The sequence below is a fragment of the Cetorhinus maximus genome, chromosome 20, assembly GCF_964194155.1.
Source record: "Cetorhinus maximus chromosome 20, sCetMax3.hap1.1, whole genome shotgun sequence".
In the NCBI taxonomy this organism is placed as follows: domain Eukaryota; kingdom Metazoa; phylum Chordata; class Chondrichthyes; order Lamniformes; family Cetorhinidae; genus Cetorhinus; species Cetorhinus maximus.
The window spans coordinates 59,169,042-59,187,577 of record NC_135898.1 but is presented as its reverse complement, the minus strand read 5'-3'; the positions used below and the strand labels follow the sequence as shown (position 1 = coordinate 59,187,577).

At 41.2% G+C, this 18,536-nt stretch overlaps 1 protein-coding gene across 8 annotated transcripts in view; it reads left to right on the top strand.

Moving 5' to 3' along the window:
- Window positions 1-18,536, top strand: part of ate1 (arginyltransferase 1) — a 270,016-nt gene that overhangs the window by 117,092 nt on the left and 134,388 nt on the right. For all 8 annotated transcript variants that reach the window (XM_078564783.1, XM_078564788.1, XM_078564787.1 and 5 more), the window contains one exon: window positions 18,006-18,187. In XM_078564783.1, coding sequence (XP_078420909.1) covers window positions 18,006-18,187 — 182 coding nt within the window. The remainder of the gene's footprint in view (window positions 1-18,005; window positions 18,188-18,536) is intronic.

Below are 18,536 nucleotides of genomic sequence, written 5' to 3'. Positions count from 1 at the left end.
AAACTTTCACTGATAGCTTAAACCAGTTTTTTTCATGTTGAAAGAGCAGAGGATGTAAAAAAAAACATTTCAGAACACGACACTTAAACAGACCTTATCCGCCCTTCAAGAACATGTATATACACTCCATCACTTCATTACTCCTTCCCCCACTGTTGAGTTAAGGCCCTTGGAACAACTGAAATGGGGCCTGTTTGAACTGAACACTAAGCCTAAATGCCACTGTTGAGTTTGGGTTTCCTGCCTCTGTGAATCACAGCCCGCTCTTTTCCCCCTGCCGTGTAAAATTGGATCTGTTGGAAATAGGGTGGGACTTCTGCATCCAGGTCCCACCTGCCATTTTTAAAGGCCCACGGAGTCTTCCCAACTTCCAAAAATCTGGCTTGCAAACCCTTAGCGATTAGGGTCTACCTTTGCATTGTTAGTTTCAATGTCATTATCCTTGAAAATGTTAAATCTCGTTGAATGAGGTGTCGCTGGGTTTCTAATAGCGTACTAACTTTTAATTACTGCTAAACACCCTTAGGCCTTGAAAAACTAATATATTTACAGAATGTTAAATGTTTCTGTAATGGTTAAAACAAATGAAATTTAATCACTTTGTTTTTAAAGTTTGTGATATTTAGCTTCCATCATTCACAGAATCACAGTGCAGAGAGGCCCTTCGGCCCATCGAGTCTGCACCGACACGTGAGAAACACCTGACCTACCTAACTAATCCCACATACCCGCACTTGGCCCATAGCCTTGAATGTTATGACATGCCAAGTGCTCATCCAGGTACTTTTTAAAGGATGTGAGGCAACCCGCCTCCACCACCCTCCCAGGCAGTGCATTCCAGACCGTCACCGCCCTCTGGGTAAAAAAGTTTTTCCTCACATCCCCCCTAAACCTCCTGCCCCTCACCTTGAACTTATGCCCCCTCATAACTGACCCTTCAAGTAAGGGGAACAGCTGCTCCCTATCCACCCTGTCTATGCCCCTCATAATCTAGTACACCTCGATCAGGCTGCCCCTCAATCTTCTCTGTTCCAACGAAAACAACCCAAGTCTATCCAACCTCTCTTCATAACTTAAATGTTTCATCCCAGGCAACATCCTGGTGAATCTCCTCTGCACCCCCTCCAGTGCAATCACGTCCTTCCTATAATGTGGCAACCAGAACTGCACAGTACTCCAGCTGTGGCCTCACTAAGGTTCTATACAACTCCAACGTGATCTCCCTACTTTTGTAATCTATGCCTCGATTGATAAAGGCAAGTGTCCCATATGCCTTTTTCACCACCCCACTAACATGCCCCTCTGCCTTTAGAGATCTATGGACACACATGCCAAGGTCCCTTTGTTCCTCAGGACTTCCTACTATCATGCCATTCATTGAATACTTCCTTGTCAAATTACCCCTTCCAAAAGTGTATCACCTCACACTTTTCAGGGTTAAATTCCATCTGCCACTTATCTGCCCATTTGACCATCCCGTCTGTATCTTCCTGTAGCCCAAGACACACAACCTCACTGTTAACCACCCCGCCAATATTTGTGTCATCCGCAAGTTTACTAATCTACCCCTCACATAGTCATCTATGTTGTTTATATAAATGACGAATAATAGGGGACACAGATCCTTGTGGTACGCCACTGGACACTGGCTTCCAGTCACTAAAGCATCCTTCTGTCATCACCCTCTGCCTCCTACAACTAAGCCAATTTTGAATCCACCTTATCAAATTACCCTGTATCTCATGTGCATTTGCCTTCTTTATAAGTCTCCCATGTGGGACCTTGTCAAAGGCTTTGCTGAAATCCATATAAACTACATCAACTGCACTACCCTCATCTACACACCTGGTCACCTTCTCAAAAAATTCAATCAAATTTGTTAGGCATGACCTCCCTCTGACAAAGTCATGCTGACTATCCCTGATCAAACCTTGCCTTTCCAAGTTGAGATAGATACTCTCCTTAAGAACTTTCTCCAATAGTTTCCCTCCCACTGACGTGAGACTCATTAGCCTGTAGTTCCCTGGCTTATCTCTACAACCCTTCTTAAATAGTGGAACCACATTAGCTGTTCTCCAGTCCTCTGGCAACCCCCCCCCCCAACCCCCGCGACCAGAGAGGAATTAAAAATTTGGGTCAGAGCCCCTATGATCTCCTCCCTTGCCTCCCTCAGCAGTCTGGGACACAAATCATCTGGACCTGGAGATTTGTCCACTTTTAAGCCTGCCAACACCTCCAAAACCTTGTCACTCCCTATATCAATTTGCTTAAGAACCTCGCAGTCTCTCTCCCTGAGTTTGATACCTTCATCCTCATTCTCTTGGGTGAAGACTGATGTGAAGTATTCATTCAACACTCTAGCGATGCCCTCTGGCTCTACCCATAGATTGCCCCATGGTCCCTACTCTTTCCCTTCTATACTTATAGAATATCTTGGGATTTTCTCTACTTTTACCAGCCAGAGCTTTCTCATATCCCCTCTTTGCTCTCCTAATTGCTTTCTTAAGCTCCACCCTGCACTTTCTGTACTCCACTAATGCTGATTTGCTTCCCTTGTAGCTGCTAAAAGCCACTCTTTTCCTTTTCATCGTAACCTGAATATCTTTGGTCATCCATGGTTCTCTGGACTTGTTACTCCTTCCTATCACCCTAGAGGGAACATGTTGAGCCTGTACCCTCCCCATTTCCTTTTTGAACACCCCCCACTGTTCCTCTGCAGATTTCACCACAAGTAACTGTTCCCAGTCTACCTTGGCCAGATTCTGCCTTATTTTACTAAAATCTACTCTCCCCCAATCCAAAACATTTTTTTGCAACTTGTCGATTTCTTTGTCCATAACAAACTTAAACTGTACCATGTTGTGGTCGCTATCGCTAAAATGCTCTCCCACCACCACCTCAGCCACCTGTCTGGCTTCATTCCCCAGAATTAGGTCCAGCACTGCTAGACCCTCTACATATTGAACTAAAAAGTTCCCCTGTATACATTTCAAGAAATCCACTCCATCCAAGCTCTTAACACTATGTCTATCCCAATTAATGTTGGGAAAGTTGAAATCACCGAATATAATTACCCTATTGTTTTTGTTTTTACACGCCTCCACAAATTGTGCACATATTTGCTCCTCAATTTCCCGCTGACCATCTGGGGGTCCATAATGAACACCTAACAATGTGGCTGCCCCTTTTTTATTCCTAAGCTCTACCCACAAAGATTCATTTGACGCCCCCTCCAAGATATCATCTCTCCTTACTGCAGTAACTGACTCCTTAACTAATAATGCAATGCCTCCTCCCCTTTTACCGCCTCCCCTGTCTCGCCTGAAGATTCTATATACCGGAATGTTAAGCTGCCAATCCTGCCCTTCCCTCAACCACGTCTCAGTGACAGCTACTATATCACAATTCCATGTGTCAATCCTCACCCTTAACTTATCCATTTTACCTGTAATACTCCTGGCATTAAAGTAGAGGCCATCCAGCCTTGCCTTACTCCCTTGAAGCTTATTGCAGCTGTACTCCCTCTGACTTGATTGTTTTACTGTATTATGATGTGCCCCTATTCTGCTAACATTCTGTGACCCTCCCCCTGCCGAATTAGTTTAAACTCCTCCCAACAGCGCTAGCAAACTCGCCCGCAAGGATGTTAGTCCCTCTCTGGTTCAAATGTAGACCGTCCCGCTTGTACTGGTCCCACCTTCCCCTGAAACGGTCCCAGTGATCCAGGAATCTAAAATCCTCCCTCCTGCACTAACTCTTAAGCCACATATTCATCTGCGCTATTCTCCTATTTCTGAGCTCGCTTGCACGTGGCACTAGGAGTAATCCAGAGATTACAACCCGAGAGGCCTTGCTTTTTAGTCTACTGCCTAACTCCCTGAATTCTTGATGCAAGACCTCATCCCTCTTTCTACCTATGTCGTTGGTACCAACATGTACCATGACCTCTGCTTTATCACCCTCTCCCTTCAGAATGCTCTGCAGCCGTTCAGTGACATCCCGGAACCTCGCACCATGGAGGCAACATACCATCCTGGAGTCACATTGACGGCCACAGTAGCGCCCATCTGTTCCCCTGACTATAGAATCCCCTATTACTATTGTTCTTCCTCCCCTCCTGTACAGACAGGCTGCTTGTGGTGCCAGAAGCTCGGCTCTGTCCGCACTCCCTGGAGGAACCAGCGCCCTCATCAACCTCCAAAACGGAATACCGATTTGCGAGCGGGACCCCAGGGGACTCCTGAACTACCTGCCTGTTTCTCTTGGACTGCCTAGTGGTCACCCAATCCCTTCCTTCCTCAAGTTCCTTCATCTTCGGTGTGACCACCTCCCTAAATGTGCTATCCACGATGCTTTCAGACTCGCGGATGCTCCACAGTGTCCCCAGCTGCCGTTCCTGCTCTAAAATCTGAGCTTCCAGGAGTTGCAGCTGGACACACTTCCTGCACACATGCTGGTCCCTGGCATGCAACCATTATATTGTGACTATTTATTTCGCTATATGAAAATTTAAGTTAAACATTGAAGAGATTCAGTTCTTTAAACTACTTGATTTACTGTCTGTGCGAATGTTTCAATGTGATTGGCTGCTTACCCTTGTTATGATCCTCGGCCAGACCCCAGAACATGCAGTGAGATCCAATTAGGGACCAATAAAGTTTTGATTAAAGTAGATAAAAGTTTGAGAGTGAAGATGCTTGCTAAGTGAATAAAGCCACAAGATTCCATGAGTTTGGAACAACAAAAAATAAACTTTACTATACAAGTTCAGAAAGATAAAACAATTTACAATACCTCTCTTATACTCTTAACATTCAGGGTAAGTATGAGATACATGTGAATTAACAGGCAAACTGTGGTTGGATACACCACATTACACAATAGATGACATCTGCAACCTAAACAGTTTCCATGGATTTCTCAACAACCCACCCAGACGTTTGTCACATTGTGTCACTGAAACTTTGTCTTTCTCAAGAGGGTTTCCAATCTCCACATTTGATGACCTAGCCTTGGAATCCTCTTCAAAGTCGCTCCCACTTGGATGTCTTCAACAATAACCACTTTGCAAGGTTTCAATCTTGCCTTCCGAGATTTCTTTCCCCTGGATCTCTGAATACACTCAAGCTTCATCTTCCATGCACAATCTCAGATCTTCAGCCAAACCAAGCAGAACACCACTGCTCCAACGGCCCACAGCATGGAGTCACTAACCTTCGGCTACCTTCCCGGATCTTCAGGGCTCCTTTCGTGCCTACTGTTCAAAGTCTGCTCCCCTGCACCTCGCTCTTGAATTCAGAGCATATAACTCTGCTCCTTTCTTTTGCTTCACTTAAGGGAACCTATTTCTGTTCCCCGCCTTCATCTCTTACCTGAGACTACCTTTTGGGACCTCTCCCTGTACCCCTCCCTGGTTTGGGACCTTCTCTCTGTCCCCCTCCTGTGTCCTGCTCCCTGGGCCATTGACATGCATTTTCATGCTGTTCCGTTTCTTCTGCGCAGGCATGAAGAGTAAGAAAAAAAACCAAAATGTGCATCCATTTCCCAGCTGGCTCATGCACAAGAGACCTGAGGTTTGTCTGGAACTGGAGTTGTTGACCTATGAACTAAAAGAGGTTAGTTTGAGTTTCATCGCACCCTGTTCTCCGAAATCACTGCAGTTGGACTCCTGGAGACCCTTTAACATTTAAACTGCCAGGAAAGGGGACCCTAATCCACAGAGATCACTAGATCTTTGTTAACAGTTTTCATTGAGGTCAGCGGTGAGTGCCATTGCTGACCAGAAGATCTAACCCAGTGCCAAAATGAAAAGATGGACAGACATGACTTCAGTTCACCTCTTCAACGTAGACATAGATTCTATAAATGAGCTGTTTGTTAGCAAAAAGTTGAATTTTTGCCCATCAAATGTCAGTTAAGGCCTTCAACAAATTTGAAACTTTTTTTGTGATTGCAGTTAAAAATTAGTTTTATAACCTTTTAAACGACAGTGGTGATGCATTTAATTCAATAAGACACCGAGGCTGGATTGCAACCATTAATAATTTTTCAATTGGATTTCTTATTGAATGTTACAAAAGCCCATACTGAATTACTGTATTACCTTATAATGTCTACAAAAGTAGCATTCCATTGATCTTACATATTGAGTGCCGTGAATTTAACTTGACATGTGAAGCTTTTTAATTTCATTTCATTTGTGAATAAAATCTATTGTATTTATATTTTAGCTACCAAATGCTACACAGTTTTCAAGGTTTTGAAGAGTTGAATTTGAAACACATTGCAAAAAAATGGATTTTAAAGCAGGGTCCACTTAAATAAATATTTTGCAAATCCCATGAACTTTATAAGTTTCAGATCACTGTAGGATAGTTTATAGAGTATAGTTTCAGCACAGTACAAAATATATAGACATAGGATACTTTTTTAAAAAACTGTTTTTAGAAGTCCTTTTGGAATGGAATCTTAGTGAAAAATATGCATTGTGGAAAGTGAAATGTTTGTTACTAATTTGTACTTGAAAAACCAATATGGAACAGCCAACAGCAGATTAAAGCTCCCTTTGCTTTGCTCCATTAATTTACCATGACACCCTCTACTGTTCCAATTTATTTCTACTTTACATACCAGCCACCTTGGTATTTTGGAGAGTTAGTGAGTAAAAGAAATAATATTTGCCTTGTACAAATTTTCTAGTTATAAAACTCCTTTTGTATTTGTGGTGAGATATTGCTAATATTTATGCAAATAGATTGAGTGGAGCTGCCCACTTTGTGCCATCAACTATAGATCAAGCAGCTTCAGGGCTTGTGTATATATTTGTTAAAAGACTGAATCTTTTACACTGGAGAATTGAATTGCAAACATTACATCCTTGTTCAAAAAAGCTTGTAGGGTTAAGCCCAGCAATTACAGACCAGTCAGTTTTGCTTCAGTGGTGGGCAAGATTCTAGAAACAATTATTTAGGATAGAATTAGTCGTCACATGAAAAAATATGGGTTGATAAGGAAGAGCCAGCATGGTTTTCTAAACGGGTAATCGTGTTTAACTAACTTGCTGGAGTTTTTTGAAGAAGGAACAGAAAAAGTCGATGAGGGTAATGCTGTTGATGTGGTGTACGTGGACTTTGAAAAGGCATTTGACACAGTGCCACAGAACCGACTTGTGAGAAAAATGATTTCTCATGGAATAAAAGGGACAGTAGCAACGTGGATACAAAATTAGCTGAAAAATAGGAAGCAGAGAGTAATGGTCAATGGATATTGTTCGGGCTGGAGGAAGGTTTGTAGTGGAGTTTTCCAGGGGTCGGTATTGGGACTCTTGCTTTTCCTGATATATATTAATGATCTAGATCTCGGTGGCAGGGAACAATTTCAAAGTTTGTGGATGATACAAAGCTTGGGAGTGTTGTGAACTGCGAGCAGGACAGTGTGGGACTTCAAGAGGACATAGACAAGTTGGTGGAGTGAGCAGATAGGTGGCAGATGAAGCTCAATGCAGAGAAGTGTGAGGTGATGCATTTTGGTAGGAAGGACATGGACAGACTATAAAATAAGGGGTGAAATTTTGAAGGGAGTACAGGAGCAGAAAAACTTAGGTGTATATGTGCACAGATCATTGCAGATGGCAGTACAGGTGGAGAGGACAGTTAATAAAGCATATAGCATCCTGGGCTTTATTAATAGGGGCATAGAGTACAAGAGCAGGGAGCTTATACTGAATTTACATAAGACACTCATTAGACCTCAGCTGGGATGTTGTGTACAGTTCTGGGCACCATATTTTAGAAAGGATGTGAACACATCGGAGAGAGTGCAGAAGAGGTTTAAAAGAATGGTTCCAGGAATGAGAAACTTCAGCTATGAGGATAGATTGGAGAGGTTGGGACTGTTCTCCTTGGAGAGAAGAAGGCTGAGAGGAGATTTGATGGAGATGTTCAAAATCATGAGGGGGCTGGACAGAGTAGATAGGGAGAGGCTGTTCCCACTCATAACAGGATCAATAATGAGAGGGCAGAGATTTAAAGTGATTTGCAAAAGAAGCAAGTGTGACATGAGAAAAAATGCTTTCACACAACGAGTGGTTTGGGTCTGGAATGCACTGCCTGGAAGTGAGGTGGAAGCAGGTTCAATCGAGGCATTCAAGAGGACATTAGATGATTATTTGAAAAGAAGCAATATGCAAGGGTACAGGGAAAAGGCAGGGCAATAATGGCACTAGGTCATAATGCTCATTTGGAGAGCCGGTGCAGACATGATAGGCCATATGGTCTCCTGTGCCGTTAAGATTCTGTGATTCTATGTTATGCTTTCTTGCCTGTGTGAAAACTGTGTTGGACAGTTTTAAATAAATAATTGTAAAATTGTAATGTTCTTTGAAGAAAGCACTTTAGAATCTGTGTGTCATGTGTGAAGAACGGTGTCAAACAAGGCTGCGTCATCATGCCAACTTTCTTCTCCACCTTCCTTGCTGCAGTACTGCACCTTACCTCCTGCAGAGTACCTCTTCCAACCAGCTCCCACAGCACACCTTCCCCCATTGATTAAGATCAATGGCGAGATTCTGGAAAATGTGGACCATTTTCTGTATCTCAGGAGCCTTCTCACAACAAAGGTAGACATAGACGATGAAATGCTTCATCACCTCGAACATCCCCACCAACTCATGGGAATCCCTGACTTGTGACCAGCCAAAATGGAGAAAGTTCATTTGGGAAGGCACTGACTTCGCTGGGAATGCGCAGAGTCAAAGTTGAGGCATCAGTGGGAGCACACAAACCTCCAAACAACCCATCTATCCGACCCTCCAACCACCAACTGCGGCAGATGGAAGCAAGTCATCTCGCTCCCGAGGGACTGCCTAGAAAGAAGAGTATAACACTGGTTGCATTATATACCTGAAAATTTAGCATTAGTAATTGCAGCAACCTTTAGCTTTATGGTTGGCTGATTTTGAAATGGGAACTACAAATGTAAATACTTCAACAGTAAAAAATGTGATTTCAATTAACATAACAAAACAATCTGACTTTAAAGATATGAAGTTCATTGTTCAGGAAATTTGTTATCATAGCAGGTGGTTTTTTTAATAGTAAATAAAACACTGTCCTAGTTGGCTTTAAGATAAAATAGAAGTAAAGTTTTCATTTGTGAAGCAATGCCAATTCTTCCACCCTCATAGTTTTTCCTTCAACCATAGACAGATATGTGCCAAACATCTTAATGTATTGATGTTTTTTATCATGGCTACAGTATTGTAGTGTGATAAGTGAACTTAGTACTGATTGAATGGAAAAGCCAGAGAGTGTGATTTAAACTATATGGCAGAAAAATTCATTTTATCCGTTGTAAAGCCAAGATAAATTATCAAAATAAGAAGTCACTAATAAACTTACTTCATTTATGCATTTGAAATATGAATATTTTACTCTCGCTGGCCACATGCTGTTGGCTTGCTTATTTCCTTTATGTGACCAGCTTTAATATTCTTTGAAGCAACAAAATAATAGATTTACATCCACAACAAAATACAACTGAGCAATTTAGCAAGTTTACAGTTAATCCTTTGGATATCTGCAGACAATTCATTTTAAACCCGTATTACTGGAAATTGTGGAATCAGCTCTGGATGCACAGCAAGAACATTGCTGATGGCAATCGGTTACTGCATAACTGAACATACAATCATAATGAAAATGAATTTTTACGTTACGATACTGACCTGACTCCTGCTGTAAATATTGTTTATCCAGCAGTCATACAGGCCAGGAATGTCGCAGATTTAATCTCCTTTTTGTGTTGAGTTAGTTGGTTGCAGCTAGGCCAACAGTTATGGTGCTATAATTGGCTTCATCTGAAAAGGGTGCACATGTGGATGTTTAGTAGGATCAGACTCAGCTATCATGGCTGCCATAGTCAACACTCTTAATTAAGACTCTTGCATGTATAATAACTACATGAACAAAGTAACAAAGGATAACCAGCACTTGTGGGACCATGCCCCAACAAGGAGTCAACTTTTTGAGGGAAGTAGGAGAATGGAAACGGACAAAAGTAATTGTTTATCTCCTAGAACGTAGTACTTGTAAAAAGACAGCTTGTTTTTTTTAAATTTAAGGGTCTAGCCTTAAAAATATGAAATCAATAACATAATAAGTCATCTCTGAGCTGCAGTCCTCGAGAAATAGTTTTCCAAATATCCACTGACAATCTCATCTAGCCCTCTGTTATTCTGCAGCAGCTTCTGTTCTCAGCTGTATCTGTAGAGCACAGCACACAATTAGCAGACTAGATTGATGGTGGAAGAAGCAGGTTACAGCAAAATCGACAACAACATAGGCCCAGAACTTCGGATCTTCGAATGGTCGTACGTACTCCTGCTGGCACTCCCCAAGATGCTCTATGGGACCCCTCTGAGGTCCCGATGCCCTGACAATGCGGGAATGGTCCGGGAAGTTGAGACTTCCGATGGGCAATTACCCTGCATCAAGAACCCTCCAAAACAGCTTCCAACTCTGAGTTGTTGTCAGACTTCGGATGGTTCCCACTCACTCATCTAAATCTTTACCCAAGAAAAGTTAGAGGGGGTAAAACCAGTTCTAAATCCTGGGTAAATATACCCCTGACTCGACTACTACTCTGACCCCACTATCCCCTGACTCCCCGACTACCCACCTGACCCTCCGACTACCCCCTGACCTTCAACTATCCTCCTCCTATCCCGACTACTTCCTGATCCCCCCCCAACTACCCACCTGACGCATCTACCTTTCCCTCCCGACCTGACTATCCCGACCCAACTACCCTCGAAACGTTGACTGCCGCCAAATACCCTCCTGATATAACTACCTACCAACCTGACCTCTTTCCCCGACCTGATCCTCCGGCTCACCCCTGATCCCCAACTATCCCCACAATTCTCTGACTCATGCCCAACCCCGATAGCCCCCCTCACCCACCTGCCACCCTACCCCCTCACTCACCTGCCACCCGACCCCCTCATCCATTTACCTGCCGCCCTACCCCTCACTCACTCACCTTGCTGCACTATGTGAGCTTGGAAGAATCCTCCATCGGAAGATGGGCTGGAAAAATCGTAGGAAGGTACGTAGGTAACTTTGTCTGATCTGGGTTGGAAATAGGGATTCTGACTGAGATCAGAAGTTCAGGACCATCAAATTGTATAGCATTCCTCAAGTACTGGAACATGCTTCGGTGCTTAATAAGTCAGAGAAATAACAGACATTGAACTGTGGAAAATTTATGGCAAAGAAGGAGGCAATTCGGCCCCTTGTGCCTGTGCCAGACCAAAAAAGAGCTATAAAGCCTAATCCCATTTTCCAGCCCTTGGCCCATAGCCCCGCAGGTTATGGCACTTTAAGTGCATATACAGGTATTTTTTAAAATGTGATGAGGGTTTCTGCCTCGACCACCATTGCAGGCAGTGAGTTCCAGGCCCTCACCACCCTCTGGATGAAAAGACCTCCTCCTCAATCCCCTTCTAATCCTCCTCCCAATTATTCAAATCTATGTCCCAGGACACTGAGCGGAGGGAGGGAGGAAACTAGAAAGTCAAAATGGAACCTTAAAAGCATAGTCAAAGAGAGATGTTTTATGGAATACTTTGAAAACACGGTAAAAAGTGACTCGGTTAAAGGATGAGAAGGGATTGGCAGAAGGTACAATGTAGTGGCCTAAGAGTGTAACAGATGACATAGCTGGAAACAGTGGGTTTATGTGGGGACATATGGATGAAGGAAAACACTTCGTTAAAGTAAAATTAGACAATGTCTGAAGAGATTTGAATGTAAGGTTAGTTAGATTTCTGAAAATCTATTTGATGGGACAGTTGAAGATGAGGAATCTTGCCAAGAACTGTTAAATGGTAACATGGGCTGTGCCATTCTAAATTAAATGTAGTTTGCAAAGAGTGCATTAAGCATGTTGAACCTCCATGAAAAAGATGTGATGTCCTTCGGGAAAAGTTGGATGATGACAACTGTGGGGGAGAGGTCGGGTTTGGCTTGGAAGTGGCAGAAAATAATTTTGGTAATGGTTCGGATATAAGGAATGGAGCTTAGCTTGGGGTTTGGTAGCATGTCAAGTTGCCTAAACTCTACCCTAATTTAGCTTGAGATGGTAGCCAGGAGGCTGATTTAGGCACTGCGTGCAAATGTTTAACTGCAAGCATAGAACTCCATTATCTAGTGTCTAATTCTTGATATTAAGCGACAGAGATGGAAATATCAGCTTTGTTTATTTTCTGATGTTTTTACTATTAATGCAAAATAATGGATGGAATTTCTGTTGTACTGCATGCAATGTGAACTCGGGCTGTTGGAGTTTCCTTATCGGGGTCTTGCGTTACCCAGGTTTAGTACATTTGGGAGCTCAATAGAAACTTAACTCTGTAGCTACACAACCTTCCCATTAGTGTGCACCCAAAAATGTTTTCATTTACATGAAAATGGAATTTAAACTACATTTGGTGTTTTCTAAAGGGTCAGTTTTCCTTGTCACCTTTCAGTGGAACCTTTTCTTACACTGATTAAGCTTACTTCCAGGTAGGACAACCAAGGAGCCACATTGATCAAATGTGTGAAATGTGCTTGTTCCAGCTAACCAAGATGGGGAAAGACATAGAGTAGTGGAGCACAGATGAGGTGGTTGGATCAATGGTCAATAAACAACAGTAGTATTTTTCATGCTTCATAAATTATTATTTCTGTGAAGTTTCATCACTTTTCTTGATTTTCAATTTCAGAGCTCAGTTGCCTCTTTGATATGAGTTTGCTTTCTGCAGTGCTTTGATGAATGTCCAAAGAATAGATGCCACACTTCTGTCTATAATAGCTTCAGTGTGATCAATCTCAGGGAGTGAAATAAAGTACCTTGTGTTTTGTAGTGTGTGAAGCTTGAGATGTTGGTCCTGAAATGCATTTTCCAAACTAGTGGGTAAATTGAGGGTCACTTGGATGAGATCATACTTCTATATAAAAGAAATAACATTGGAAAAGATAGCCTGTGTGTTTTGTACTCCTACCTTTCTTGTTAAATGGTAAGAAGCAAGTTCATATCTATACTACAAATGCCTTTTGAGTGAATAGTTTTAGCACATGTGCTAACAATTAATGGAAGTCCCAGCTCACTTTATAGGCTTTGATCTGGCTACTGTATTCATTATTTTTTTCAATATTGTTATTAAAATTGTAATGGAAAACAGTTGCAATGGTTATTATACTATATTCCTTGTTGGGTAGGATTGCTTGTGTTCATTTTAAAAAAAGTATTCTTTATTACTTTCTGAAGAAGTTGATTCAAAATGATCAGGACCACTTATTACTGACTGAATAGATTTAGATTTAGATTCCAATGTGTATGCTGGTTATTCTAGGGATTACATTCCTGGTTCTACTGGAGAGCAAAGTAGACTCTTGAACATAAATGATAAATAATTTGGAGCACCTTTTGAGCTGTCCCTAGTTGCCATAGTGGTACCTAATTATTGTCCTAACAGCCCTGAAACACTGACAAAGAAACACTGTTGGGATAAATGGCGGTTTGGAACAAACTAAAATAAGTACATTGCCCCACAGAACACTGCCAGACAAACCACTGATACCCAAGTAACAGGAACAGCATTCTAATTTTCTTAAGCTGCTCTTAGTCACTATACCCCATAACATTGTAACATTTTGAAAATATGGGCAAATAACCAAGCGAAAGACTACTGGTCACTAGGAACAGCTGTAAAATTTGTATATTTAAATGATCATTTTAAATTGAGCCATATTTGCCCTTAGAGTAACTGGGTAGAAAAAGAGAAAGAGTGAAGCAGCCGACTGGGGAGCAGAGATCTGGATCTGCCAGCAAAATGAGGAACTCTGAATATGATGCCTGAAACACAGAAGTCCCACTGGAGCAAGAGTAATAATGCAAGATTTCTTTAACAATCGGCTAACAGTAAATGCTGATAATTATTTATGCGTTACAGAGCAAAATTGATACAATTAGAATTTAGAGAAAAAATTACAGCCAAAGACAAAATCTTGCATTCTTGCTGTTGTGAGGTTTCCACGATTCTGGTGTCTGATTCAAAATTCCAGGTGTCCAATGTGCAATTCTGACAGTTTTCCTTTGGAAGTGGAAAACAGTCATCTTGTGAATACTAATTTTTAATGGACCTCTGGAAGAAAATGTTTCAACTGGTGGTACATATCTGTTTCTAACTGCAACTGGTGATTGCAGATTTAAAACAAAGCAATTGAAAGTTTATTTTAACATTATTCTTGATTTAATGTAAGCTGTTTATTTTTTAGTTTACATCTATAAACATTCTTAACTATTCCTTGAAAATATTTGATAAACAACTGAATCCTTGAAGAATTTTGTCTACTGCCTTGCACTTCAATCATCAAAGCAGTGTGAATAAAAAGTGCACCTTAAAAGGAAACCGAGCCTTATATTAAAATGTTGAAAAATGCACAGATCCTGCAGGTGCATGATTCATAAAATTTGCGTACATTAAGTGCCAGTCACATAGGTTGGTCTTAAAATACGAATTATTTTAGCACCATAGAATACATTTTTTTCTAACTCGAGGAATAACTAATTGAGAGTTCAAGTTTCTCTAAAGCAGTCTGGTGGAAAATACTTATTTATGTTTCGATCTAATCTACCGTTGCGTTGTGAGCCTCTAAAATATAAACATGTTCACTGTTCCTATAACTGCATCTCTGCGTGTCTCCCAATTATTCTAGTTTTACTGTTGTTCTGCCCTACATCCTTTCCCTCCATGCCATCTTTTTCTCTACACGCTGTTCATTCTAATTTATAACGTATTTTAGTCAGCAATCCTAGCAGCCAGACATAATGTAATGAAAAAAAATTCTGATATCTGTTCAAATTAGTTGAAGGCTGCTGTCAAACTGGAAAATGTCTACTTGGAAATGACTTTGTGTGAAACTAGTTATTGCAAGTGTTGTTTGTGCATTAAAGGCCTGATTTTTGCTGACTGAAGCTTTCTGTCAAATCTTGGGTAACTTCCTATGTCTGGGTTTTTGCAAATCAAAACCTCTTATTAGCATGTGCAACCACATAGCCTTCTGCAGGTTTCTGTAAAATTGGGTCACAACTCCAAAACACAGAACTCAGCTGTTTAAGGTAGTTTGGTGTCTCACTAAGAGGTCTGGAGGCTTGTATGGTTGAAGGTAAACTGTTTATTGTTAATACACAGCCCTCTACATATCTCCAAGGTATAGCCCTAGTTAGGTGCTAACCTCGTGCCGATTTCTCTCAGATTTTCACTACACACTGTCTACCATCATGTGACTCTCTACATCATAATGTGGGTGCTACTGTTTCCCCAGTCCCATAATTATCCTTGCTAACTCAGACACCCTTATACTATATCAACCAGTGTAGAGATTGTGAACAAAGTAAAATACTGCACTGAATATCTGAAATTGAAGCAGAAAATGTTAGAAATACTCATCAGGTCTGGCAGCATTGGTGAAACATCGTTGACCTGAAACATTAACTCTGCCTTTGCCTAATCAGAAATAGAAATAGAAAATGCTGGAAATACTCAGCAGGTCAGGCCCAAGAACACAAGAAATGGGAGAAGAGTAGACCACATGGCATGTCGAGCCTGCTTTGACATTCAGTACGATCATGGCTGATCTTGGGTTTCAACTCCACTTTCCTGCCTGCTCCCCACATCCCCCGATAGCTTGAGACACAAAATATCTGTCTACCCCAGCCGAAAGTGTATTCAAAGATGGAGCATCCACAATCCTGTGGGGCAGAGAATTCCAAAGATTCACAGCCCTTTGAGTTAACTAATTTCTCCTCATCTCAGTCTGAAATTCTGAGACGGTTCCCCGTGTTTTAGATTCCCTGACCAGTGGAAACAATCTCTGTGTCTATCCAGTCAAGCTCAGTCATTGAGTATGTTCAAGACCGAGATCGGTATATTTCCTGATACTAATGATATCAAGGGATATGGGGATAGTGTGGGAAAATGGAGTTGAGGTAGAAGAGCAGCCATGATCTAGTTGTATGTTTCAATGAGATCACCTCTCATTCTTCTGAACTCCAGAGAATATAAATCCAAATTACTCCACCTCATAGGACAGCCCCCTCATTCCAGTAACCAGTTTAGTGAACCTTAGCTATATACCACCACCAATGCAAGCGTACCCTTCCCTAAATGTGGAGACCAGAACTGCACACACTACTCCAGATGTGGTCTCACCAAAACCCTGTACAATTGTAGCAGGACTTCTTTAGTCATGTACTCCAATCGCCTTGCAATAAAGACCATGCCATTTGCCTTCCTAATTGTTTGCTGTACTTGCATGCTAACTTTGTGTTCCCTATACAGACACATCTCTTTGAATGTCAACACTTACAGGTTTCTCACCTTTTAAAAAATATTCTGCTTTTCTATTCTTACGACCAAAGTTAATAACTTCACACTTCCTCACATTATATTCCATCTGCCATCTTGTTGTCCACTCACTTAACCTGTTTTAGGCGTAGGCCATCCAACTCTTTGAGCCTGTTGCACCATTCAATTAGATCATGGCTGATCTACTTCAACTCCATTTTTCCACACTATCCCCATATCCCTTGATGTCATTAGTATCAGGAAATCTATCGATCTCTGTCTCGAACATGACTGAGCTTCCACAGCCCTCTGGAGTAGAGAATTCCTAAGATTTACTACCCTCTGAGTGAAGAAATTCCTCCTCATCTGAGTCCTAAATGGCTTGCCCCTTATTCTGAAACTGTGTGCCCTGGTTCTAGAACCTCTAGCCAGGGGAAGCATCCTTTCTGCATCTACCCTGTCTAGCTCTTTAAGAATTTTGTACACTCCAATGAGGTCGCCTCTAAACTCTAGAGAATACAGTCCCAGTCCCCTCAATCTCCTCATAGAACAATCCTGCCATCCCAGGGATTAACCTGGTGAACCTCTGCTGCACTCCCTCCATGGCAAGTACATCCATCATTATGTAAAGTGACTAAAACTGTACACAATACTCCAGGTTCCCCCTATGCCAAGCTCTGCCCTTCCACACAGTGAGGCTTGGCTGAGAGCTCACATAACTATTAGAGTACTGAATCACCTGCCCCTCAGAGAAAACATTGTTTGATTGACAGCTCAGGCTCTCTGATCTCTGCAGTTAATTTTAAAATGATTGTTTACCCAAGTTAAATGGTTTCAAGGGTTTGTGGTTTTTGTTATTTTTTTTAAAAGGGTCTGAGTGATTGACACTTTTATTAGCTTGTAGTGAAATGACTTTTTCCAATATAGGCAAGAGTAATGAATGAATTATTTTTAAAGTTTTTTTTTATTGCGCATCCCACTATACAATACAGCATTCACTGGTTCTAGACATTCTATAGTGGGTCAATGGGCATGGAAGTGTCATAACTTGGCATAGGGGGCATGAGAGGCCATAGGGGGGTAGGTGAAAAGGCTTTGACAAGAGGAAAATAACTCAGTAGTTTCAGAGCATGATTTATCTCCCTCTTGAAGACAGTTACACTTGTTCCATTCCTTGAGAATCCACCTACCAATGTTTGGGAATGAGCTTTTACTTTTGTCAGGTTGGTTGCAGAATCTTGACTGAGAAGTTTTATGTTTGAGAAATTGAATAAAAACCTTTTAATGATTCTTAAAATTTAAAATAGATACTTCTCAGCAAATTGACGTTAACTGTGGAAAAGAACAGATATATGGGCTTCCTCATTTTGGAATTGCCAAATATTTGTCTTAAGTTGCCAATTGTAAATGTAACTTAAATGACTTTTGTAGACTTAGTAACATAATTAGAATTTTAGACTGCATAATTTTTCAGGGTTAAGCCTAAAGAGATATTACTACAACACAATTAACAAGATGGCACACTTTCAACTTCTATATATGTTAAATACCCGTATCATTGACTCATATTAAATTGCTTGGATATCCTCTCATAATCTTCTCCCTTTTCTAGGCAGAGAATCCACCAGATGGGCCTGTTTCAGGTTATGGATCATTTCACCAACAGTACTGGTTGGATGGAAAGATTATTGCAGTTGGTGTAATTGACATTCTTCCTCGGTGCATCTCCTCTGTGTACCTTTATTATGATCCTGATTTTGCATTCTTGTCTTTGGGTGTTTATTCTGCACTCAGGTATAGTGTGATTTTATTTTGCCTTTAATATATGCTTTGATTGTATCCTCGGGTCAGATACACTGTAACCTCTCCTGTCCGGAATGTTCAGGACTAAGTTGTTTTTGGATTTTGGAATTTTCTGGATTATAGTATAATGTTAGAGTACCTAGCCACAAGTGTGAGAACGAGAAAAAATTGCAAATGTAAATATTTTCCTGAAACAAAACAGGGGTAAAATATTTTAAAGCAGTAATGAAAATTGTTTTACCTATCCAAATATTGTATCTTCCACGTTTCCACACTCAAAGAACTGTACTAAAATGTTCAGCTTTATTGAACATTAAATGTTCAATAACGCCGTTGAGGG